Source organism: Aythya marila, assembly GCF_965140915.1.
Source record: "Aythya marila genome assembly, chromosome: 2".
Lineage (NCBI taxonomy): Eukaryota > Metazoa > Chordata > Aves > Anseriformes > Anatidae > Aythya > Aythya marila.
In genome coordinates, this window is record NC_139043.1 from 6,805,554 (window position 1) to 6,830,886 (window position 25,333).

Consider the following 25,333-nt stretch of genomic DNA (forward strand, 5'->3'; position numbering starts at 1 on the left):
AATAAAGAGACCTGCTCCCTACAGTTCCCTACCTTACTCCCTAGGCACTTTACAACTTCTGCAAGAACAGAAGAAAGGCTTCAGTCACTTACGTTAGAACAAGCCTACTTTATTCCCAGAAGAAATTTTATCCTAAGGGAAAAATATTGGCACTGTACAAGGGTGCAATAAGGTGTTCCCACTTGCAGAGGGTGATTTAGGATGTTCACTCGAATTCTGTGACTTCCACACATCTCTGTAGAAAGATCTGTATTTTCTCTGAGATTTTCCTCAACTAGCACCTACTTAATCGGGACTGGAACATTTGAAGTGGAAGAGTAGCATCAGAGCAAGACAGCTCAGCATTCTGCTCAGCATTTCCAAGAAAGAAAAATGGCATCCTGGTGGTATAAAAAACAAACAAAACATTGACCTTCCTGGCCTGTTTCTTCTGCACACACACTCAGCATGAAACAAAGAACTTCATGGCCATGACACCTGAAGGAGGAAAGGAAAACAGCAAACAATTACGCAGATGAAACCGACTCTTCATGAAACAGAGAGAAAGCATCTAAAACTTTCCGCATCTGACCCTTATTTTCATCTTTTCAAAGCTGTTGTCAGATAAAACTTCGTGCAGCTATGTGGGCATCACACAGGGTAAATACAATGCATCTACAGATGCCTCTGCAATTTCTGATTTCTAAAACCCAGTCACGTCATGTTCCATCACACGGTGGATTTTCATGAGGTAACAAGAATTCCCCATCTCTGAGGATCCCAGGGAGTGGACAAAAGCTTTAATCAGCCTTCACAGAACACATCCCCTGTGTACTGAAGGAAAATGGGATGGAGTATGCTTCAGCTTTCTGTTGGTGTTATGTGGGCATAGACGTAAATATAGATAAATTATGTAGGTGGAAGAGGTTGCGGAATTAAGATACTGCACTAGATGGGTACAGAGAGAGTCCAGCACACTGAACACATGGAATCAAAGCTGATGGAGATGGGTGGAGTGATTCGTATACACAATGGACGTGACTTGGTCAGCCAGCTATTCCAAAACAGCAAGCACCCTCTGAAAAGCACTCAGGAAAAATTGGGAGTCACACACAGAGAACAATAAGATATTTTTTTAATTAGGGTTTCGATCACAATGTAACTTTTTCCATCAACACATTCCAACTCGGCCATTTACAAATTATTCATCTACAATGAGGAAAAAATGATTTAAACAACTCCAGTAAATTCTGAGCAAATCTCTTTTGATCTCCTTGGGAGTCCACCACAGCCAATGTGTATATTTTGTTTGCTTATTATTTCACAGGAAAAGAGGTTGGGTTGTAGATCACCTTCTGTTCAAGCTCCGCATATCTTTTCAGAAGTGGACGATAGAGCTAAAAGGGAAAAAGAAACAAATACGTCAAATTTGAAAAATCAGATTTTTCAATCACACTGCAGTTAAAAATACCTTCGGATCTGAGAAATGTAGCATCTTCATAGGCACCTGGAGGTTTCAAGTTTTTTTTCCCCCAATTTACTGAAGAAAATGCTGCAGCGTCTTCCTTCTTCAAATGTCACTGTCCCTTTTACTGTCTCCTTTATAGCCTAATTTTATGACACGTGCAGGTTGTTCTTATTGTGATTGCGTTCTTGCTATAAGCAGAAGTCATTGCTTCCAGAGGAAGCAGCTCTGGTAAAGTCACCTCTCCGAGCCTGGTGTGCCCCCCCAGTTATAGCTGTCCTGACCACCCAGGCAGAACTCCGTCCTTGCCTCCCTCCCTCGGGACGGATCGCTGCCTCTGTCCCCTCCTCCTCTGCCTTGCTAATAGGCACGCCGCCACCCCCAGCACACTGAAATACCACTGCAAAAAGGTCCTCCTTGGCCAATGTGCTGACTGGGGCTTTCTAAAGTACATTTCCCACTCCCTCTCCCACCCCTCTTGTACTCCCTTATCTCCTTTAGCTTTACTTCTCCCTCACGCCTTCCAACACCCACAGCCCTTCCCATCTACGATGTGCTCACGGCCTGGCTCCTCGCCCTGCAATCCCAGGGCACAAACAAAGACCCAGCTCCCTTCCACAACCACACCAAGCATACCAGTAGCTTTCCCCTATTTCCTTAGCTGGAATCCACCAGGAATTTTTAGATCCAGAATTGTTCCAGCTATGAAAAGTACAAGAATCAACGTACTCAAAAACCCAGATTGAATATCTCGGGCTTTTGGATATGGCCAAGATCCTAGCCCTACTGTAGCCCTACTGCTCCAACCTTACATTATACCTCCAGATCTGAGAAATAAACCGCTTCGTTAGCTCCTGTACCCACTTTTAACTGTCTGTCTAATAAAAAAAGTAATTTGACGTGCCACACCAGGACAGCATCCCTTATTCGCTGGCCTTAGCGCAAAGAAGGGACAGCCAGGAGCCGGTGTAGGCTCTGGTACAGGCTCGAGCAGTCCTTAGGAGGATGCCATAAGGTCAGATCCCTGCTGCACTGAATCCTATGGGCCGCCAGTCTGGTCTACGAGCCCTCTGCACTGATGCTATACATAATCAGAGCAGTCTCGCTCCTGGCTCCGGGATCAGAGAGGTTACAGAGCCACAATGAATCATACCCAGTAAACTGAATTACTGCTCTCATCAATAAGTGAGATCCAGCATTTAAAGGCATGTGGCTCTTCCACATAAGAGCCACAACCAACAACTGTAGCTGCATGAAAAATTCAGGAGGGAGACGTTTTGAGTGCAAACTGTGAGGCTGCAGGAAGAGAGAGCGCTGTTCTTGCGGAGTTTTATGCACAGTCCTGCACTGGCCTCATATTTGCACCAGTCACTTTCTCAGATGAAAGAAAAAAAATGAAGTGTTTGCAGATTTTTCTCATCTAAGAAATAAAGAAGCGGAGTGTTTTATTCTTGTGGTTCGGTTGATGGCAAAATATGCAGTGCTCGCTTTCCTCTTCCCAAAGGGTAGTGTCAGTCTGCTGGGTGAAACCTGGAGGCACTGCTTCAGTCCCACTTCCACCTTCCTCTAGGGCAGGTGAGAGCGACCTAATGGACACGTTCTGCAGCAGGAGCCTGTTTGATCAACTCCTCCCTTTCACCAACACCATGGTGCAGCAGGTGAAGTACATTTCTTCAACAGATTAAATATATCAAGGGGAAGAAGAGAAGAAGCACCTACAGCAAGCAAGCACTGTTGTTTAGCCGTGACCTCTTCAGGACAGTTTTTTCAATCCATCTCACAGTAATTAATAGTCTTACAATGCCTTAAACTTACAATTAAAATAGATTAAAATGAGATTAAAATAGAGAAATCTACTCCCTCCTTCCTCGGCAACAGGCTAACTCAGTGGCCTTGGGCAAGTCATTTAACATGCACGTGCCCCAGCTCCTCTTCTCTACAGGACAGTGATGTTGAGGCCTGTAGAGGTTTATGCAGACTAAGGAGTTAGCAAATGAAAACAGTGCTATTGTTAAATGCCACATGACTCAGCATGACATTTTTAACTGACTACACAGGGACCTTGGGTGTTCAGTGAAGTCCATACACATATTATTTTCATGTGTCTGAAGAATGTTATTGCTCCCATTTCTGCTGAATGCACACATCACAGTAAACAAAATATTGAGCAGGCAACCACAGCTATACCAGGAATAACAGCATATCAGACAAAACCAGCTCTTTTAACCACTGAAGCGTTTATAATCAAGCTTCGCTATTTCTTATTTTGCTGTTCTGTAAATTTGGAAAGCCCTCAGTGTTTCTCAACAAGGATTCAGCACCACAGAGCTGCATTGGCAAGTGTGCTCAGCTGCTAAGAAAGGAGGCTCCTTATTACTTACCCAGCAGTGTTTTTACAAAATATACAACAGCACATTCACTGGAAGGCTGGGAAGTATTATTGTTAATACATCACTCTAAATTAAAATGTGTCAAAATAAAGGAACAACCACGTTAACTGATAACAGTTCCTTTTCCTGTTTATTAGACTTAAGCACTTAGCCTGCTAATTGACAAAATTCAGGCATTTGCAATACCCTTCCCAGCCGTTAGTGTAAATGAACATTGCATTGTGTACCCTCTGAAAAAATGCAAACAACAACTAAATTCAAGACCATTTCTTGTACTCTATTTATTTTCAATTGGGGTTAGAGGGAAAAAAAAAGGAGAAAAATAACAGCAGCACAGTTCAAAGGGCTAACACAAAGTTTTAAATTCCTCTTCATTAGGGAATTTGGCTGCAATACCTCATGGCTGGTAAGGGCAGCAGTGCTTCAAGCTTTTCATAAGCTGTGCTTTTCATGCCAGCCTTACAGCAGATGACGTTTGGGGCCAAAGCAGCACTGCTCCCATGAAGTACACACAAGAAATGCCAAAGCATCAGCTGAGAACCTGGCCTGAGCATGCAGCCAGCTACGCTTGTGAAAGATGCGTCTCCACATCTGCCATGACTGAACTGCCTCTGCAGAACCTCAGGCAACTCCTCCTAAGCGATTCCAGGACCCTTTTTCCTGAGGCAATTATATAGATTTATTTTTCTAATTGAGGTCCAAAGGGAATAAAGAACTCTCAATGATGCATAAAAACTCAAGTACATAAATTCCCTCTCTGTCATAGCTTCAAACCTAATATATCAGAGCATGATATTTAACGAAAGTAATTACATGTATCACAACATGAACCTTATTATTGTCCATAATTTAATTGTCCTTGCTATATTATGGCCTTTTCTCCTGCTTATCTCTATAGCCTACTCTGCAACATTAGCAATACTCCGATGGCTTCATTTACAAACCCTAAACTTCACTCCTGGGACAACTTGGCCACACTCCGACAATCCCACAAATAAATAAGAAAATGGTAATGACACATATTACCTTATAACAGAGGAAAAACTTGACCTGTCTTTCCTGGGAAATATGTTCAAATAAATGTATCTTGCTCTCTAGTCCAAATCAAGTATGTCATCCTCGTATTTTATCTCACCATAGTACTAGCCTATAAACTTAACACAGCTGTTACTATTTCCTCATGCAACGCCGAGGAAAATGGGACTTTGTCCCTCTACAAGCAAAACCAGCTACAAATTATTACAAGTGACAATCCTCACGGATCCTTCTGTCTCCTGCAATGCTGTGTTAGCCAATGATTGGAGCAATTCAAAATTTACAAATTACAAAGATGATGCTGATGATTATCTAATTTTAATCTACCCAAGTACATTTAATCTACCCTGAATAGATTAAAATCAATCAGTCCCTTGCAAACACTTGCTACTTTTGATAGGTTCTTTTTTTTTTTTTTTTTATTTATTTCAACCACATTCAAATTACTTCAGCATCAGAGATTTGCTTAAAAAAATCAAGAGAGACAGATATTTTATTTTTAAAATCATGGCAGTTGTTCACCTTTTTTAACACAGAATGAATATGCTTAAAGCAGAATGGATATGACAGTGTCTAGAAATACCCCGAAGACAACTCCAAGGAACCACACCCCAGTCTCTTTATCTACTCCATGTATTCATTCCATAAGCATATCTGAATCAGTTTAACAGGTTACAAAATTTATTGGCTTCACAAATCACTTTAATCAAACTTCCATCGATGCCTATTATCATATTTCTATAGCTGTATTATTATTACCTACTTTGCACTAAATTACCAACCGGCACCAATCCTAGAAAATAACCATCCCCCTCCAAAATCTAACTCAACAAAAAATATCGTTATTTCAAATCAATAAATAGGTCGTTATAACTTTCCTGGGTAACAGGGTCACTTCCATAAATACACATGCTTACAAGGCAGTTCACCAAAGTCAAGAAAACCATGTTTTCCCACGTTTTTCCTCCTTGAATTTTTGCAGAATTAATACATCTCAGTACAGTCAATAATGCAATCAAAATACATATCCAGAGGTAGTGAACTGCACCATGCCTTCCCCCTGCAAAACCCTACACAGTATTACAATAAATCTGGTGCTATGTCACAGGGACATGGTTTGTATCAACACAAGCAATCAACTCCAGATAACCATGTTCCTTCTCAAGCTTTTCTGTTAATTAAGCAACAAGCTAAACAACTCTGTTTTAATAGATTACTGAAACAGAGCTGAATTCTGATGCCATAATAATAGATTCTTTTTGTCCTTTAATATATATTTATTGCTCTAGAATCTCCTGGCTATTTCTGTCATGCTTAGTGGGTTCTGATTAATTTTTTTCCTTGGGGGATGAGACGGCTCCAAAGAGGTGAGATGACTTATTTTTGTTGTTCTGAAAATAGAGAAAGGAATTCATCAGGTTAACCTACAGATAGCTGACTTCAGCTAGCCTGGTTGAGTCATGACCAAAGATTTTTGGCACAGTGCTTACCACCAGAATTCTTTATGACCTGTTTGGGTATCTACAGAATTATAAATAAGCTCAAGGTAGTGATGGGCCCCCACGCTCTACAAATATTCTGTGAAGTTGTGTTCAGCTAAGAGGCTTAGGGTCAGCCACAGAGAGGAATTTATCCTCTTTGGAATAGTCTCTTCCACAGGAAAAATTGACATTTTCACCAGACAAGTTGCAACTTCTGGGACCTCGGTTTCCACTACTAACTCACCACACATCACAAGCTCTCTACTTCTCATCTTGTGACTCTGTTTTACCTGCTCATCAGCTTAACTGAACTGGAAGAATTGTTTTGTGTGTCCTGCTCTTCCTTTCAAAAGAAATCATACTCATTATTACAAAGGATCCTTTGGCAATCAAAGAAACACTTTTTGCGTTTTTGGTTCCTGCAAAGTCCTACTGCATGGATAAGCCTTGGCACCGAAGAAGCAGCCACATCAATCTGTCGCATTTGACCTCTTGTCTATAGGAGGTTTTCCTCCTTCCAAGGATGTAGCACATGTTGCCTTCAACCTCCACCAGGAAGAAAGGACAAAACCAGACCAGATTGCTGTGTTATGACTGTTTTTTCTCCGCACTGCCAAGATTTAGCTGTAGCTGTCCAGAAAATGTAGGGAAGTGGTCCAGGCAATTTCACATTGGTTAGCCAGACTCTTTCAGAAGAGCTCCTCAGTGAGACAGAACCTAACCTCGGGATGACTTTGAAGTTTATAAAAAGAACCGTCATTTAAGTGAAAGCCTCTAAACTCAACAGAATTAAATCGGAGGGACAGGGAGATGCAGCTCTGTAAGAAACAGAATCAAACTGACTCATCACATTATGAATTTTTACTGCACTGTTCATGCTAACACACTATTACTGACAGGCCCTCTGGCTTTCTGCAGTTTCACAGCCATGAAACTAGCCAGGGAATCCACCATCAACTGTAAAATTGTAAGACAGGAAGGAAAAAAATGGTGTGGAATACGTAATTGCAAGAAGCTGCTTTTAATGGAATGAAGCTGGCAAGCAAAGCTAAAGCAGAGGAGCGGTTATTCCTTTGCATGCTGTTTGGCCACTACCTTCTCTATCATTCACTCCCATCCATTGGGGCAATAATTCACTGCTGTACATCATTTAAAACCAATAAAAAGATGTGCTATGAGAGCCAGGTTTAACCAAGTGGAAAAGGAGAAGAAAAGTATCGAGAGGGAGATAATTAACTCTTTTAGCTTCCAGGCCATTTTATGCAGACAGTAAAATGGAAAGAGGTAAATGAATTCCCCACTGATCCTTCCAGCTAGGTTAGCCTGGCCCCTGCAGGGGCACAAGGTGCTTGCTGCTCTTGCAAGGCCTCTGTGAGTGACAGCTGTATCCCCTGCCCTTGAGCTTTCTAGCTGAAGCAGCACTGGGGGGTCAAAAGCAGGTCTCTGAGCACTCTCCACCTCCACCAAAGGCAGCCTGTCAGCTTTTCAGCAGAGAGCGTTTTGGGGGGAAACAAGGCAGCGACGGGAGGCTGAACCAGGCACCAGGGAGCTGCTCCCGAAGCCCCTGCAGGAGCCTTCAGCTGCAACACATGCGGCACAGGCCACTGCTGTTAATTATTTTATCTTTCAAAATGAGGGGGGAAGGTTGAGTAAATGAGATCAGATCAATCAAGTTTAAATTATTCAATGTCTTAATATTTCTGAAGGGGACTTCTATTCGATTACTGAGCTCCTTCATCTCAGTTAATAATTAAATAATATGCTGGCAGGCACAATGCAGCATGATCATTTCTATTATTACTCATGATGATATCTGGTGCTCCACTACACATGTAGCTGGGAGTTAGTACTTTTGGCAGATCATTAATTTCCCAGTTTAAATAAAAGCTTTAAAACCTTGTTGCCTGTAGTTAGGGCACAGCCAAATCTCATAAATGAAGAGCGTAAGGCTGTCTTGATTTAAAAAGTTTCTACACAGCTGAAGACGGAGGTAGACTTACCCTTTCTAATTTAAACCCCTATTTTCTAGGAATCTTGCTATATCTTACTGTTAATTTATTATCTGGCTTTATATTTCAGAAGCTGTTGTAAACTAAGGCCTTTGGCACTCAGTAGTGAGAGGTACGGGGTTGTACTGGAGGGCCTGAGACTGCAATTCCTTCCTTGGCAGGGATACGGGCAAGAACTGTGCTGCTAGCAACAGTGACTGCTTTGCTTTATCTCTGAAGCACAAGCTTCACCTTCAGATACGCTGAAATTCCCAGGGTGGGCAAGGTCCCAAGAAGACCTGTGACTACTGAATCCTCCCGGCTAGCACACTATTAGCTGTTCCAACTTGGAGCAACAAGAATTGCTGTCCTCTCTTTCAGACTGGAAGGATTTTGCTGATGTTTTCCAGTAAGCACCCCCACCGTGCTTTTTTTCAATGCTGCTTGCTGCAAGCAAGTAAAGACTGTTTTGTCAATTATTATCAGTTACAACCTGACCTGTATCCAAAGTCTACCTATTTTATAACTTTTTCTGTCCTTTAAGAAGCAGATTCTGCTCTCTGATCACACCCAGTTAGGAAAACACATCTCAGACCTGGATGGAGTGATCACACAGATTACTACATCGTTACAACACTAGGCATCTCCCCAGACAAAATCAATCTTTACAATAAGAACTGTGCAACAAAATAATTCTTGAATTAATCTATTGTATTAGAAAAAAATTAGTTAATGACTGCATTTTGAAGCAGACAGGAAACGAAAAGGAAAATGACATTTCCAGGCTTGCTCACCTCCTCAGCCCCAGTGGTTGGTGTAACAGCCAGTCTAGGCTCCGGTGCTAATTTCACAACATCAGCCAAGGACACATTTGTCTCAGCTACAAGTCCTGCAATGAGAATCACAATCCTGATCAATGCAAAAAGCAAGATGAGGGATGTGCCTTGACTCCCTGGCAAATTAATACTTTATATTGATCTTCCCTGTTCAGGTCAGCATTCGGGATTGAAGGATAAATGGCAAAAGATCTTACATTCCAATGCAGTGGGAAGTAGGGACTCTGTGATTGAGGTTTTTGCCAATCACTCAATTCGTACCCTGGAGAATAGGCAGGCAGCAGAAACGCTACTCAACAATATCAGTAATTATTTATGGTTACAACAATACAGTAAGCAGCAGTGGAAATACGTGGAAGCAAAGGATTCAAGGACAAAATGTGACCCAAAAAAAAAAGGAAGTGAAAACAGTGTCAAGAAAACCTGCTACAAGTCATTAAATATATTGATATATAACAAAGCAGAATAATAGCGGGGTCCCTCTACCATAGCTTTTTGCTTTGCAAGTGAATCACAGCATTTCAGGACTTCCTTGTTGCACCTGCTAAGAACCCCAGGCTAACTGTGGAAAACCCTGCTTGCAGATGTACACGGTAATGTTATTAAGGAGCCCCTGTCATCAATATTTCGTTTATATTAACTAGTCTTTGCTTTTACCCAATTCCTTTGCCTGGCCAACAGTGAGTCAGCTGAAGGCATCAATCAAAAATGGCATTTAGAAGCACACACAGCATGCCCCGGGGGCTTGGCTGGCAGAGTACCTGAGCGAAGAAACCCCTCTGTCAGCATGGCATCCAAAATCTTCCCTGAACCGCTCTGTCAAGCAAGCCCCAAGATTTCACATGCCAACTGGCAGAGGGAATTTACATCTTCCATACATATGAAATAACTGCAAAAACCTTAACGACAGCTTGACTCTGCAGCTCACTTATATTCGTGGGCAAGGGCTTTGCCTGTGGCATTACGAATAGGGAAGGTCCTGGTGGCTTCTGAAGCAGTAGGCAAATTTTGAGTAAAGAGTTTGGAGATTTGGCCCCCAAAGTGCAAAAAGGAACCCATTACGGCCTCAAACATACCGATAACCTAACAGTAGTGTTTCCACTGTCCTGCCATACTTTGCCTGACAGAACCCTTGTGTCTTTTCTGGAAATCAAGCAGAGAGCATGCTGTTTGTGTTAAACACGTTGACTCAAGCTTTTGGCTGTGCTGCTTTCAGATGCACGAGAGCATGTTGTCTTCAGATGCTCTAATGTGACAGCAGAATTGGCTTCTAAAATTAAAACATGGCTGATTTTTCCTGATGGCTGATGTTATCTTCTCCATGCTTGCTGCAATGCCATGGATTTTGTATGAACCTGTACAGAATCTATCCATTTCTTAAGGGCCAAATCCTAAAGCTTCTTATTAGAAAAACTGAGGCTAAACTGAGTTGGTCAAAGCAAGGACTTTACAATTTTATCCACATTCCCCAACTTATTTAGCACTAGGGTATTAGCACTAGGGTGTTTAGCACTAGGGTAGAAACTTTTAAAACTACTTTAATGAAATGTCCCGTCTGGGACTGAGCTCTTAAATGGCTGAGGGCCTACCCTGAACATACAACCCCATGCATTAATAAATACAAGTTCATTAACCCTTTAAATATGGGACTTGGACCGCTGTGCTACAGTGAGTGATGTAGTACAACGAACAAAATGACTGCATAACCTAAGAATATCCCACGATTTACACTTTTACAAGACAAAGTGCACACAGCTTGAGCGTGAAGCCCAGTATGCCTTGTATATCCTATGTCTTGACGTTTAAAAGCTGGAAGATATATATAGGTTTAATAACATTTACTCAGCTCGCAGTATTACTAGTCCTGTTGTCCCTGCCCTCTTGGATCTTATTTGCTTGGATTGATCCTTTGTTTGTTTTGACCATTTCAGCAGCCCAGTTTACAGCCTGGTCCACGATCCATGGCAGCAGGGTACGCTGACCTCTTCAGATGGCTGTATTCTTCCTCAGAAAAGAGGCACGGAGATCGTAACTTAACTCATTAAGCTCCTAGACCCTACCCTGCCGATCTCAGCAGTTTCCAGGCCCTATTCCCCTGGTTGAGGAGCAGCCTTGAATCAGACTTGAATTATAATGCAAATGCTATTCTTGGGCCTGATCCAAGTGTATTAAACCAAAAAAGAAATACCCTTTGACCTCAGTGACCTTCCAGTCAAATCCACACAGCTTTATTCTCTCCTTATTTTCAGTAATGTTAATCCCAAGTATTAACCAGCTGAAATTAAACGCCCAGGCTGCTCAGAAGTATCTCCTTACAGTCTTACCGTGAATTGCTCTGTAAGCACTTCCCAAACAAGCAGAGTTGGCGGTATCAATAGTGTACACCGGTGCGTTGAACACATCAGACAGGACCTGAGGAGTATCAAAGCTTCAGTTATAGCATGCCCGTGAAAGACAATAGGTAATCCCCTAACACTGCACAGAAAAACAAATGACTACTGTACACTCCAACCAAGCATTTGGGTACCCATGCAAAGAGGCCCTGAACTTGTCACACAATGGGGTATTGGTAAATCTGACCTAGAGATGTAACTGCAGCCAGGAAATGAAGCCCCATTTCTCTCCAAATCTCATTACTACAAGTTCAGAGGACTCTAAATTTGAGCATCACCTCCATCATAAGCCCACAATCTACCTAGGTACCTATCTAGGTAGATTTTGCACAATCTACCTGTGCAAAAGGCTTACATGAGGGCAAAGACATCCACTGAGGAACCCACAACTGGTTCCTCGTTCCCTCCATCAAGTTTACGACTGAGCCAAGCGGAAAGGAAGGAGAGAGGAGCCAGTTGTGTCTCCTCAGTTCTCAGCTTTGAAACAACAAAAGCTACAGCAATATGAAGGTCTACATTTGTCGCCTTTGCCTCCAGCACTCCCACCACATTACGGTTAGCAGGAAAAATGACACAGGAGCTGGTTACACAGGCTTTACACGCACTAGGAATCCTCCTGTACTTGTGGGATCCTTAGCTACGAAGACAAAGCAAGACTGCATGTTCTCAACTTTGCTTTGCAATACAAAGATAATTGTACAGACAAAGAATTGGCTATGATATCCGACAGACACTACAGTTACTCCACCACGCACCGTTCCACCCACTGCACTGAAATCTACACCAGGCATCTCATATTTAATGAATATATGCTCTATCCCCCACAGTGTAGGTATAAGGAAAAGAGATACAGAAGAGGAAAAATGAAGACAAATTTGAGTAAGGACAAAAGAGGTTCAAGAACTTTTTTTCTGAAAACACTGCCAATAAATTCATTCCAAATTAAACAGACATTCTGGTTTCATCACCCTGAGGTCTGCAGGTGTCCCTCGGGCTAGGCAACGCAAGAAGCAGGTAGGAATTGAGATTTAACTTGTGATGGTTATTACTTTTACCAAAGGCTACAGTGTATCACCCAATTTACATCAGTATGTAAGAGTCTGAAACGAGACCAGCATCCAAGAATCCAAACCATTCAGTTTCATCATCTGCAAACCCCAATCCAGGAATTAACAGCCCCACCAACCATGGGCTCCAGGGGTTCATAAAAGATGAGGAAGGAATTCAATTCATATATGCTGTACAAGAAATAGAATATTACATTTCTAAAGGATTTTGCCTCTTTCTCTGAAAGGTTAGGTCAAATCTGCAAATCAAAACCTTAGAAAATCATCTATTTTGGGACTTTTAAACAAAAGTGACTTGTTGCTAATAGGATTCATTGAGAGCCTGAGCTTATACACTTAACACTCATATATATCTAACTTCAGTTGCAAACAATCATTGAGCAGTACATGAGCTTCAGTGCTAGAGGACAAGTAGAAAATTAATCACAGTATCCATCAAAAAGTCCTCTGATAAAGGCCACAGAGTGCTGCTTCCACTGCCCATCCTGCTGGCCAGTAATACTGCGTGGTTTCAACACATCCCCCATCTGCTGCTTCATCTCTCCATCCCAAACAGGTGTTTCTTGTCTTATGCTTGAATTGTAAATTCCTGTGGACAACAGAGGTCTTTTGTTTTGCATAACTGCAGAGCCTTACACAATGCAGCTCTACTCCATCCTGAATGCTAACGAGTACTGTAATACTACAAATAATAACTATCTTGTGCCACATGATTATCAAATTAAAATGATTCAAAGTTCATATTTTTAGTATGTCATTTGAAACCACGATCTCTCTCATGAATAGGTTTAAAAGAAACTGTTAGAGGTTTTACTGTTAAAAATATTTCATTGTGTTTCATGTGGTCATTAATCAAGCACCAGGTATGTTATAAAAAGCTTCCCAGAACAGTGGAAAAAAGCTGCCCTACTATGGCTATATTTTTTAAGCACATTTTCCTAAGTTGCCTCCTTTACTACGTAAAATATAGGAGTTACTGAATGTTGATTAATTAAATGATACTCTTTTGTAGCCCTGGAACAAATTATCCAAAATTGAGCACGATAAGGGGGAAAGCTGTTATTCTTCATGCAACTGATATGGTTTCTGAGGTTTTGATTAAATTAAAAAGGAGGACCCAATTAACCAGCGATTGGATTAAGTGGATGACACTGTATTGATCATATTATTTTAAGACACCTCTAATGAGTTTTAAAAGCAGCTCCATTGTTGCACTTGAAGAGCAAGCACCACAGCACTCTCTCACCCCCACAATTTTCAGCTCTGTTTCAAAATCCCATGTTATAAAAACATCCTGCTCTCTGCCTTCATTCCACAGCAAGGAGAACCCCTTGCACCTAAATACTGCTTTAAAAACAAACTCAAACTAAACTAAATTCAAAACAAACCCTACTAATTCGATCTCTTCCTTGACATACTCTTAGTGGAACTACTTCAGCAAGGACCAATGTTTTAAGCAATTAAGCCATCAGCTAATTTCCCAATGTCAAGTTCCTGAGCAAAATAACCAAAGCAGATGAAGAGAAGTGACATCTACAGGCAAAACATGCCAAATCTGTTGTGTCCCAATCAGCTCTACACCCCATGGTTATACAAACATGCATTTTAGATGACTGAGGAGAAAGCGAGCTCTTCGCTCTTCAACCTCCATTTATTCCAACTTGGGTTTCGGAGAATGGAGGCAGTCACTTTGTACAACTGCAATTGGCAAAGAGCGTGGTGCACAGCTGACTTGCTGTAGCTGATGGAAAGGGACCGGCATCCACAGAAAGCAAACGCCCTGTGTTTGACTAACATCAGGGCCAGGACTCAGCCCAAGACTAAGACAGGTGCTTTTTGGTGCAGATGCCTACCTCCAGCCTCAGCGTGTGAGGCTTTAGTCAAAAGGAAGCTTGTCAGTGCAGTCAGTGGAGTACAGAAAGCTCTTTGGCTCACCCGGAGGGAGACACCTACGTCTGATAAGTTAAAACACCGTTTTCTTTGCACTGTAACTGCCTGGCTCTCCCCTGACTATTACAGGATTTTCAGTGACAGACCGCATACAGACATCGCATCACAGATGACTGGATTCAGACAACGTGAATCCTAACCCAGAGGTCTAATTCTGCGACAGCAAAATCTAGGTGAGAGGCCTCTCACCATCAGCAAGAGGCTTTGCTAAATCTCAGTGCTCGCTTCTGCTAAGTAAAAAACTGCCCAGATCTGTTGTTAGTGGCTAAGTGTCCCCACCCTAAATGCAACGCCACTCCTCTAATGCTGATTTTACAAGGGAGGCCAACAGTTAAAGAAGCTGTAGAGATTAAACAACCTTTCTATCACTTAGGAGAGTCCCGACAGGACAGGGCCGAAGTGCAGAAGCAGAGAGCACACCATACTCTGCTCCCAAGACATCTTCTTGAGACAGAGAATCTTAACCAGGGCTGGATGTGCAGCAACAGCAGGAGATGAGGAAGGTGGGAAGATGGAAGAGAGACTATACAGAAGCACAGCCTCCCCCACAATATGTGACACACTGCTAATACGTAACAGCTGCTCAAAACAATAGGGACAGGGTGTTTTGGTGGTGGTGGTAGTTTTTTTCTGTTTGGTTGTTTTTTTTAAGTGTTCAGAACCAGCACAATCCCTCTGCAGTTTAATTCTAAGGTCCAACTCTGGCTTTAATGACAAAAACTGCAAAAATATCAAGTATTTTAGCAAGCCTCTTCTTGATTTCTTTGCTGATTGATTTGACCTAAGTGATGAGATCTGGAAATCACCAGTGTTTCAGATACACGTTCATGAAACTAGTCAAGTATATAAAAAAAAATTAAACTTCAATACAAAATTAGCACTGGGCTAATGGTCTCTCCGCATTAAACATGAGGAAAAATCCCAAAGATCTGAAGCAGATTCATAATCTCATACCCACACCTTCCTGTGCAGCTGCAGTGGTTTGGATTCTGTACACCAAAATAAAAATGCAGATAAAACTGTGCTTGAGTTCAATGGATTTAATTTCCTACTTACCTGTAATATCTTCTTATTGTGGGATGCACCACCAGTAGCCAAAATCCTTGTTCTGGGCACTGCAACGCAATACAACACATAGATCAGACTGAAATTGCATATTGTCGAGATTTGCACTAAAATCTCTGAACCAAGCAATGAGAACGAGGTGGTGGGAGTCAAACGGTCTGGGCTCTCTCTCTGTACCTCTAATCTACCTTCTGTAAAAAAGGAGATAAGACTAATTACCCACCTTTCCAAGCCACATTAGAACACTTCTTTGGACAAGGCAATATAAATTTTGTTGATCTATTATTATTATAGCACTATCAAAGTCTGGGAGATTTGCAAAAGAGATAGCCAATACGAAAGGCTGAGTGTTATTACACTACAGCTCTGGTTTGAGGTCAGATTGGTTTGGCTCACAGCTGTATATATACAAGCTGACAGATAACCTTTAAAATCAGCAGTATTTTCCAAACTTGTCTCCTCGTGACGTTCACAATCAGAATTCACTGAAACCTGAGCAATCTCTATGTGCTTGACTGACAAGGAAGCGTGTCAAAAGGCAATTAGAGATAGTCTAAGTCAATTCCACAAAATAAAAAATGATCTGAATCTTCATCCAATTCAAACCCATAGATTTGGAGGTACTGAGAAAAAAAAAATTACCCTGCATTCTTCAGTCTTTAAGGAAACCCACCCTTCCTCATCATGTTCTTGAATTTCTGTCCAATGCCTCATTATTTATTTGTGTGCATGCTCCTCTGGAGCACAACATGCAACAAGCCAGACGTCTATCCACAATCACAATTCAGCAAGGTGTTATAAGCATCTGTAGTCCAAATATCTCACTGAAATTCTTTAAAGGCTTAACACTAAATAAATGCATAAATACTTCAATATTTTATATTTTAAAAAAGACATGTTTAATTATCCTAATCTATGACAATAACACCATCCTCCTGAAAGGGAAATTTTAGTGTGATATTATTATGTTATTTTAACCTCATTTTTAATAAAAGCTAGAGATAATTTATTTCATAGAAAGCAAACTTGGTCAACTTTTACTGAGGCTCAAAATGACTTCTTGTCATTTTATCTTTTCAAGTACCTTAATGACAAGGCCTCTGAAGACAGAACCAGCAACAAAGAAGATGGAGCTCACAAAGGTTCCTCATGCCATTTCTCGACCCACTACTAGATTCTCAGGTGGAGTCTAAGAACCAGCTAAAGCATGGAGGACCCTATTTTGCTGATAAATTTAATTTTATTTTCCTCTTTGGAGGATATTCAGAGATGCACAAATTGGGTTTTCAAAGCCATTAGGATCTCTGTCAATGTCAGTAAACAAATAAAACAAACAGCAGAGCGATTCCTCAGGGAAAACAAGTTTCAATTATACCAACACATAGTGACAGATCCCTGCCAAGATTATCACAACAACATAATAGCACAGAAACCAGTGAAAAATAACTGGTAAGCCTCTGTTCCTAGAGACCAAGCTGAACTCTGAATGATTTGCCTAGTAGTTGCAATTCTGTCTTGCTAAAACCTTATTGTGAATATAAATTCTTGCCAAAGTACCGTATCCAGCACGAAACCACATTTCAAAGACAGCCAGCAAGACAGAATTAGAAATAAATGTTTGCTACACTTCACAGTGACTAAACAAACCCAATGAATGAGGCGTGCTTACTGCCCCCTGCCTCTGGAAAGGGGCTTTGTGTACTTCTGGGGTATCCCCATTCGGAAAGGATGGTGCACAAGACACTGGTGGTAAAGCCAGGCAGTGACCACCTCTGCCTGGCTTTGTTTTTTTTGCAAACAAATCTTAGCTCAGCTGCTTCTGGTACTTCCACCTGCATGCCAGCTCTCTGCCTTAGGGCTGCCGCTACACGACTTTCCAAAAGTTTTGGGGTTCTGTCAGTAGATACTGCATCTTCTTTCACTGGCATAGTAACTGATAGGCCAGGTAGGGCTGCCTTGTGCCTTCAAGCTGACTTCAGTGTCCCTGTAACAGATAACATATCTGCATTAGGAAGTGAGGACTGGACAAGAGACTTCTACTCCTTGCTACATCAAAAGATTCGGGTTTTGCATCCATTAGCATTTTATGCCATAACTATCTCAGGATATTTCTGTATAAATACATTCCCCTAAGAAAAATAGGGGTAAAATTACACTGCACGAACTATTCTATAAAAATCACCCGTGAACCTACATTTACCCTAGTTCTAGTTGAGTTAAATACCTAACAATAGAGGAAACGACTTAAGCCTAGAAGTGCTTAACACCCTGATTATCTGCACACCTATCTTAATCTAGACTAATTCTTTTGTAGCTAAACACTACGAATTATTTCAGTAAATGGCTAACCTGCTGCATAAAAGAAACTGATGTAGTTTATGCAGTGAAGTTTCTGATGTTGGTTGGACATCTCAAGTTCTGAATGGGGTCAGTTTATGGGTACAAAAACACAGATACACATAAAAATAAATAAATAAATCCTATGCTGAAGCTACATAAAGGGCAAAACCATTCATCCTCCTCCACTTTGAATAAGTAGGATGGTTTGCTTCACCAAAACATATCCCAGTAGGCAACAGCCTAGTGAACCATAGCCATCACAATCTGACAACTGAATCTGACCCAGTGTGCTGGTGGGACTGGTCCATCAGGGCACGTAGAAGACAGATCTCAGGTGAACCCAGTGCTCCAGCAGCAGCTCTGTATGTGTCCAGAGCAGAAACAACAGCTTCACTGGTTGAGTTTTATTACAAACAAGAAGGTCCCAAAAGAATCGATCTGAATTCACTGAATTTTAGGTTTATTCCTCATTTCAATCTCTCCCTTGAGACTGGGGAAAAGGCATTGATCACTGATTACAGGATTGCCTTCTTAACGCCAATACTGTGTGCTTTACCGAATGGTGGACATTCGCTCTGAGGTGTGTAATTGGATACATCTTATAAATAAATAAAGCCCATCATTTATGTATACGGGGGCATTAACAAAGACATCGTTCATCCATCACTAGTGGTGTTCTCAGCCAGCTGCGTTTGAATCTGTCGGGAGCTACCATCTATCCCCTACGGCGGTGCACAGAAAGAACTTAAATACAGTGCTACAAAAAAAAAATAACAACAACTGTAGCAAACATAATTCATGAATTCAATTCTTTGACAGTTGAATCAGTTTAAACACCTTTTAATTAAAAGCTCCCTGCATAGTACCTAACCAACCAGTTTATTTCCTTCCTACTTAAAATTTTATGATTTTTTGAGCGCCGATACAGATTTTTAACCCTGTCTAGAAAGTGTTCACAGGGCATGGTGTCATCTTGCATCATGCACATCTTCCTCAGATCTATTATCTGCTGCGGAATGGGGTGACTAATTTAACGAAATTCAGTTAAAATAATAATTCCCATGGCAGCGGAGAGAGCGAGGGGGAGAAGAGGCAAGTAAAGAAGTTCACTTGCACAGCAAGATGGAGCATAAGGCTCCAAACACGACTGCGATGTTAGCCCTCCGAACGTGTTACTGCTCACACAGCCACCCCCACTCCGCCTTTCAGAGATCCAGCAAGAAGAATTGAATGATGTTAAAGTTCATCTCCTGGCTCTTGTTTTCAGTCAAAATATTGCTTTCATGGAAAGGCACAAAGGGGAACAAAAAGCTGTCACTGAGAAGACAGAGAAATTACAGTGGTTTGTATTACAGCAGTTTCAGTGCTCCCCAAAAGACTGAAGCTCTGTGCTGATGATGCCTTCCCAGAAAAGCAAGCAGCTTCATCGTGTTCAGACAAAAAGTTGGGGGGTGTGGAAGCAGCAGAACAAAAGTTTTAGAAAGTGCAAACTCAAAGAAAATTGCCCACATGGATTCAGCATGTGGAACAGGAACCAGTGGCACAGGGAGACGTCAATCCGGAGCAGCCCAGCATCCCCTCCAATGGTCTTGGCACATAACCATAGTTATTAAGAAAAATAATTACACGAGTAAACTCACATCAATCAGGTTAGTGCCGATGATTAGCACCAAGGAGGCTGGAGGTAGAAATTCACCCTCCTGTTCCACCAGGAGCGGGGTCGGAGCACAGAGCTAACAGGTCCAGGTGCTGAAATCGATGGGAAGACTCCTGGCCTCGAGGCTTTGGGATCTGGCTGTATTTCAGCTGACAGCAACAACGTGCCTGTGTCAGTCCTGAATTTTGCTAGCTCATGCATGGCCAAGTCAGAAAGCAGAATCTGAGGGTGAAAACCCTTCAACTTTTTCCTCTACATTTCCCAGCCCAGCCCTGATTTGTACCCCAAACTCCAAGCGCTAGCTGACATTCAAAACTCCTAAAAGACATTTCCAAGGCTTCATCCAAACAACTTCATAATGTCTTTCTCATCACAAATGAATCCATAAATAAAACAGAACAATAGAACATGCATTCAAAAAGCAGCTGATTACGCACACGAACCCACGCCAGCTATAAGCATGATTGCGAATAACTGCAATTTACAATTTGTAAGCAACAAGAAAAGTGTCAGCCCCTCCTTTATTTCTCTGATTAACTCCAAACACTATAATTTTAAAAAATATATTTTCTTGCTTTTCATTCAAGAAAAACAAAACAAAAATACATCATTATTTTGCCCCATTTATAAAGCCAATGTTCCAAAATCTTCCTCCTTGCAAATTAACTCTTCAAAAACTCGTGCTAATCATTCTTATTCAAATAAGCACTGTGAAACTGAACTCCCGCTATGGTAAAAGGCTTTTCTTGTCTATACCTTTCTAAATATGAAATTATGCAAGCTACAGGTTACCAAGTGACCCTTACGTCCCTGTGACTTCTAGGATTGGGTCCAAATGCACTTGCTGCTCTACCTTATTGTGCTCTGTTACTTCTAGCATCTCCAAGCATTTTGTAATACAAAAGAAACAGACTGCCACAGCCTTCAGCACATTAGACAACATCTGATTTTTAACTTTTTTTTTTTTTTTTTTAATTTAGAGATCCATACAGCTGCCCCAGTGAAAAAACTACAAGCTTGAAGCCAAATAATAAAACAAATTCATCCATCTTTACAATACTAAAAAGAAGAGTAATTCGTAAAAGCTTTTCCTGGCTTATAAGCAAACTTTTCATATTTCGTTAACAGACTTCTAATTTCATTGCGGGTTTCAATTGCTCAGCTGCATGTTAGAAGTTTTCCAGGCACAGAATTTATTTTTATTTTTTTTTTAAATGCAGTGCCCAAGGAAGAAAAATAACTTTTAAGGACAGAATTGATCATCAGCCTGTATGGCTACAGCTCCTATCAAAGCAGCTGTAATTCAACAGGAGAAAATAAAAGCCTTGATTTTCTCAGCAGCAGTGACAAATATGGCTAATATCCTCAACATTTACGCTACTTACATAGACAATGTCTCTACAATGATGTAGGGAAGAACAAGCATGATTCTTCTTGATCACACTGCTGCAAGGCAAGAATCATACCACTACAATGAGCTGATGTGCACATGCCTAAGTAAAACAGAGTAGAAATGTTACCCATAGTCAAGATTCATATGCTACTGGCAGTCTAGATGGCCTTGTGTTCTCATGCAACAATGCTGACTCCTAAGAGCAGAGATTGTTCTTCGTGAAGATGCCAAATTCAGCTTTCCTAAGACCTTGCTTCAATAAAGACAAAACTTCGTATTTCACAGCCTGAAACTTAAAGACACCAAATCACCTAACTCTGAAATTCTTCTTAATCTAACTCACTTCAGACAGGAAAAAGCCTTCCCCGTTTTAATGGATTTCAGGAAAAACCAACGTAGAAAAAAATGCGTACAAAAATTATCTTTTTAACCTCACCCTACTTCATTGCAAATTACCCCAAAAATACAAATAGTCCAAGACGTACTATAGGGAACCAGAAAAAAATTACGATACAACCCTACTGACAATTCAACTTCATTGACTTCAGCTGAGTTACGCAGCAAAGTTTGGTTCATGAACGCTAAAGACTTATTTGGGAACAAGCTGATCGATAGTCATAACAGTGCTATAGCATACATATTGACAAGTGCACTATGAGACCTCTGGAATATTTGCACTTCTTGTAGAAATACTTCAGAGCTGCAATTGCTTATCAATTCGCTGTGGTTTTTATTTTTTTGAAGACATGGATCTCTATTTGACGGAATATTTTCTTGAAGCCTGGGCTAAATTCCAAGTGTAACATATAAAAACATACCCACAACTCAGCACTAGGGTTTACAGTAAGCAGTTAAAAAAAAAAAAAAAAAAAAAAAAAAAAGGAGCCAATTCAGGCCAGAAGTTTTCATAGATACAACCTGAATAATTTGGGAAAACCTTCCTGCAGAAGCTTTTAAGGAAAGAGGCAGAAAGCAAACAAGAAGGAAACACTTAAAATCTATTTGGTCAAGACTGAAAATGTACTTGGGGAAAAGTCCTCTCCTGAAGACATTATTACTAGATGTAATTTAATAAATACTTGCTATCTCTTTGACTTGTATAAACTCTTGGTTCTGAATTAATTCCTTATAGAAAAAAATAAGTTACCATGAATTAGTGAGGTAAAATGCATTCACTTAGCAACAGAACTGGTTTACATCAAGTTGATTTATTTATTTTTTTGACACTCAACGTTTTCATCTTTTCTTTACCCAAAGTTTAAATATGGTAAGAACTGTGGAACTCAAAAATAGTGTGTTGGGAAAAAATACTAATCTGCACAAAAACTGTTCAGCAGTTGTCCAAACATCCATGAAGTAGCCAAGGCTGCCAAGGCTTCAATTAAAGGCTCAACAAAGTGTCACCTGCTTTGATTTACACCATGCCTCTGTTAATTATTCAGAGACTCTTGGCAACACCTCTGTGTTCCCTCTCCAGTTCAGAATTGTTGTCCTTCAGCAAATAAACATTACATCTGGAACCAATGGGACAAATTAATTGATTCTCAAAAAATGTTTTCAACCAGAACTTAGAGGAGACCAAAACTTAGAGGAAACCCAACCTGTGTATTTGAAATCTAGCCATTACATCCAGCTATTTAATAATCTACCGACAGAGAGCTCCAAAAATGTTAAAGGTCAGAAAAGACCATCTGTTTTAATGAGGTCACAAAACTTCAACACCATGATCCTACCCAACCACCATCCAATGCAGCAACGCATTTACTCAAGGACAGTAATGCGAAGAAGATACAGAAACTCTCAGTTGAGAGACACAAAGGGACAGAGAATTTACTGTGACTACTGGCTATTTTCATGCTGAATGAGACTTTAAAGTTAAATATTTATATTTTCCCATCATCATTTAGATTTGTATCTTTTAAACTTATAGCTAGTTGATCTTTGTGGGCTCAGCCTTCCAATTAAAACACTACTGTGGAGCTGGGCTTCCCCTTTATGTCTTGGCACTTACAGACCACAATTAAATTACACCTTGTCTTTCTTTTTTTGATAAGCTAAGTATATTAAGTTCTGCTACTCATTAAAAGGCATATTTCCAAGACCACAAACCGCTGATGCTTAGAGCCGCTGGTACCCTACCAGTACCTAGCAGAAACGTCTTCACCACCAAAACCGCTAGGAAAAAAGAGCGGAGTCAATGACAGCATTAAAAACATCTACCCTAGAATTATCTGATGCTGCATGTTGCCAGTTTGCCTATCCAAATATTTAGCAGGAAAGTGCCAGTGTATAAAATAGGTTACACAGAGAGGTGGTGGAGTCTCCATCCTTAGAGATCTTTAAAAGCCGCCTCGATGTGGTCTTGGGCAATCTGCTCTGGGTGGCCCAGCTTGAGGGGGGGTTGGACCAGGTGACCTCCAGAGGTGCCTTCCAACCACAGAATCACAGCACAGTTTGGGTTGGAATGGACCTTTACAGATCATCCAGTTTCAACCTTAACCATTCTGTGAAGAACTCCTGATTAATCAGAGAACCTTTGGCTTGAAATCTGCCAGGTTTCTTGGAGGCATGTGCCAGCTTTGAAGGTGTGCAGCTCTGGAAGATGTGCTGTGTAGAGTCCCACGGGAAGAGGGCAGGCATCCTCGGTCCCCATTGCAGGAAGCACCAGAGTTTGGGAGGGCTCTGCACCGATCCATGCAGCAATGACCCTAGGAACACTGAAGATGCAAAGCAAGAATTCCTACTGCTCTGTTCCCTGGACCGGAGGTGAGACGTTCACCTACAGTCAGGACCATGCAAGATGTTCCCAGAAACTGGTTTAAAAAAGAAATAAATAAATAAAGTCACCTCTACCTTAGGCATTTTCTACTAACTAAAAACTATTATTTTCTTCAACGTGCTCTGTTGCTAGCATTGCAGCACAGCTGAGTATTTCTTCAAAATATTCCAACACAAGAAACTCACGCCTGAACCTGAGCAAAATATATACCCTCCCATGCCTATCCCAGCTCTGACGTGAGTAATCATCACGTGGATTTAGAGACCACGCAGCAATGTATAGTGCTGCTGAGTTATTTAGAAGCACAAACTCACCATTGCTTCATTTTTAAAATCTATTAGTCCTCACACACAGCAATATTCATCCTTGCAAATCTTTTAAGGGGACTAAAAAAAATTCCATTGGCAAATCAACATATGACACCATCCATGGAAGGTTAAAATGGGAAAAGCAAGGAAGGAGATAAATGAGCTGCCCAAGGTCGCACAAAATCAGTAGAACAACCAAGAATAGAACAAAGGCCCCTTCATTACTTAGATCACAAATGCATTCGATTCTGCATTAGTTAATCTGCACAGTCTGCGCATCAGTAGCAAGACATGTCCACAGGAGAAAATATAATAATAATCAGCTGCAAGTTCAGCATTACCTAAAGCCACAGAATATAATTAAAAGGCACAGAGTGCGACGACTTGACCTTGAATGCCACTTGAGGGAAGAGAGGAAAGAACATCCTACGGGGTATTTTGATTTTCAACAAACCCAAAGCATGACAAACTTTGTGAAGAAACAGCTTGAGATCTAGGTTTGCAAACCAGACCTCTAGGAGATTGTAAATCTACTCTGCTTCTTTACAAGTTATCAAAAGACATTAACAAAGGCCTACAAATAACAGGAAAGAGTCAATGTCCAAGCATCATCTTATTTTTGCAAAGGAAAAACCAGATGAGAAACAGAAAAGAAAATACAAAACAAGGCAACTTTGGTGTTTGTATCTCTCTTCACGAGATATTAAAAAAAAAAAAAAAAAAAGTTTTACATGTTTGGTACTCACAAATGTTGCCTGTACCTCTCATTCTCCTAGTCCTGTAAGACTGCTTTGTGCTGGTGAAGAAATTTGCTTCTTGATTTTTCTCTTTAATACCTCCTGTTTCTCTCACTAGATGTAACCTACAGGTCATAAAGGACTTCAGAAGAATAAAACTAATTAATAAGAGGGGTTCACCTGCTTGCAAAACACCAGGCAAGTATTCTGAGGAAGACAGAAAATGTGCTTATCGGTTTCATACACCCAGAAGGGAAGCAAACAGAGTGAGTTGGCAACAGTTTCTCCTTTTTCTCCCTATAAACCATACAAAACTTACTATCAGAAAAAAAAAATAATAATAATAACAAACACTAATCTTCCTTACATGGCTATGGTGGGTCACTTCATTGCCCAGAACCTCCTCCTGTCTGTACCGACAGCACGCAGCACTGGGGACCGCTTGCATCAGCTGAGGCTCTGAACACTAC

General features: G+C 40.9%; 1 protein-coding gene across 2 annotated transcripts in view; it reads right to left on the reverse strand.

The window, feature by feature from the left end:
- Window positions 1–1,102: 1,102 nt before the first annotated feature.
- Window positions 1,103–25,333, reverse strand: part of XYLB (xylulokinase) — an 81,577-nt gene continuing 57,346 nt past the window's right edge. For both annotated transcript variants that reach the window (XM_082752081.1, XM_082752082.1), the window contains exons 16-19: window positions 15,641–15,699; window positions 11,499–11,586; window positions 9,133–9,227; window positions 1,103–1,376 (exon numbers count right to left, since the gene is read on the reverse strand). In XM_082752081.1, the coding sequence (XP_082608207.1) occupies window positions 1,296–1,376; window positions 9,133–9,227; window positions 11,499–11,586; window positions 15,641–15,699 (323 nt within the window). In that variant the 3' untranslated portion in view covers window positions 1,103–1,295. The remainder of the gene's footprint in view (window positions 1,377–9,132; window positions 9,228–11,498; window positions 11,587–15,640; window positions 15,700–25,333) is intronic.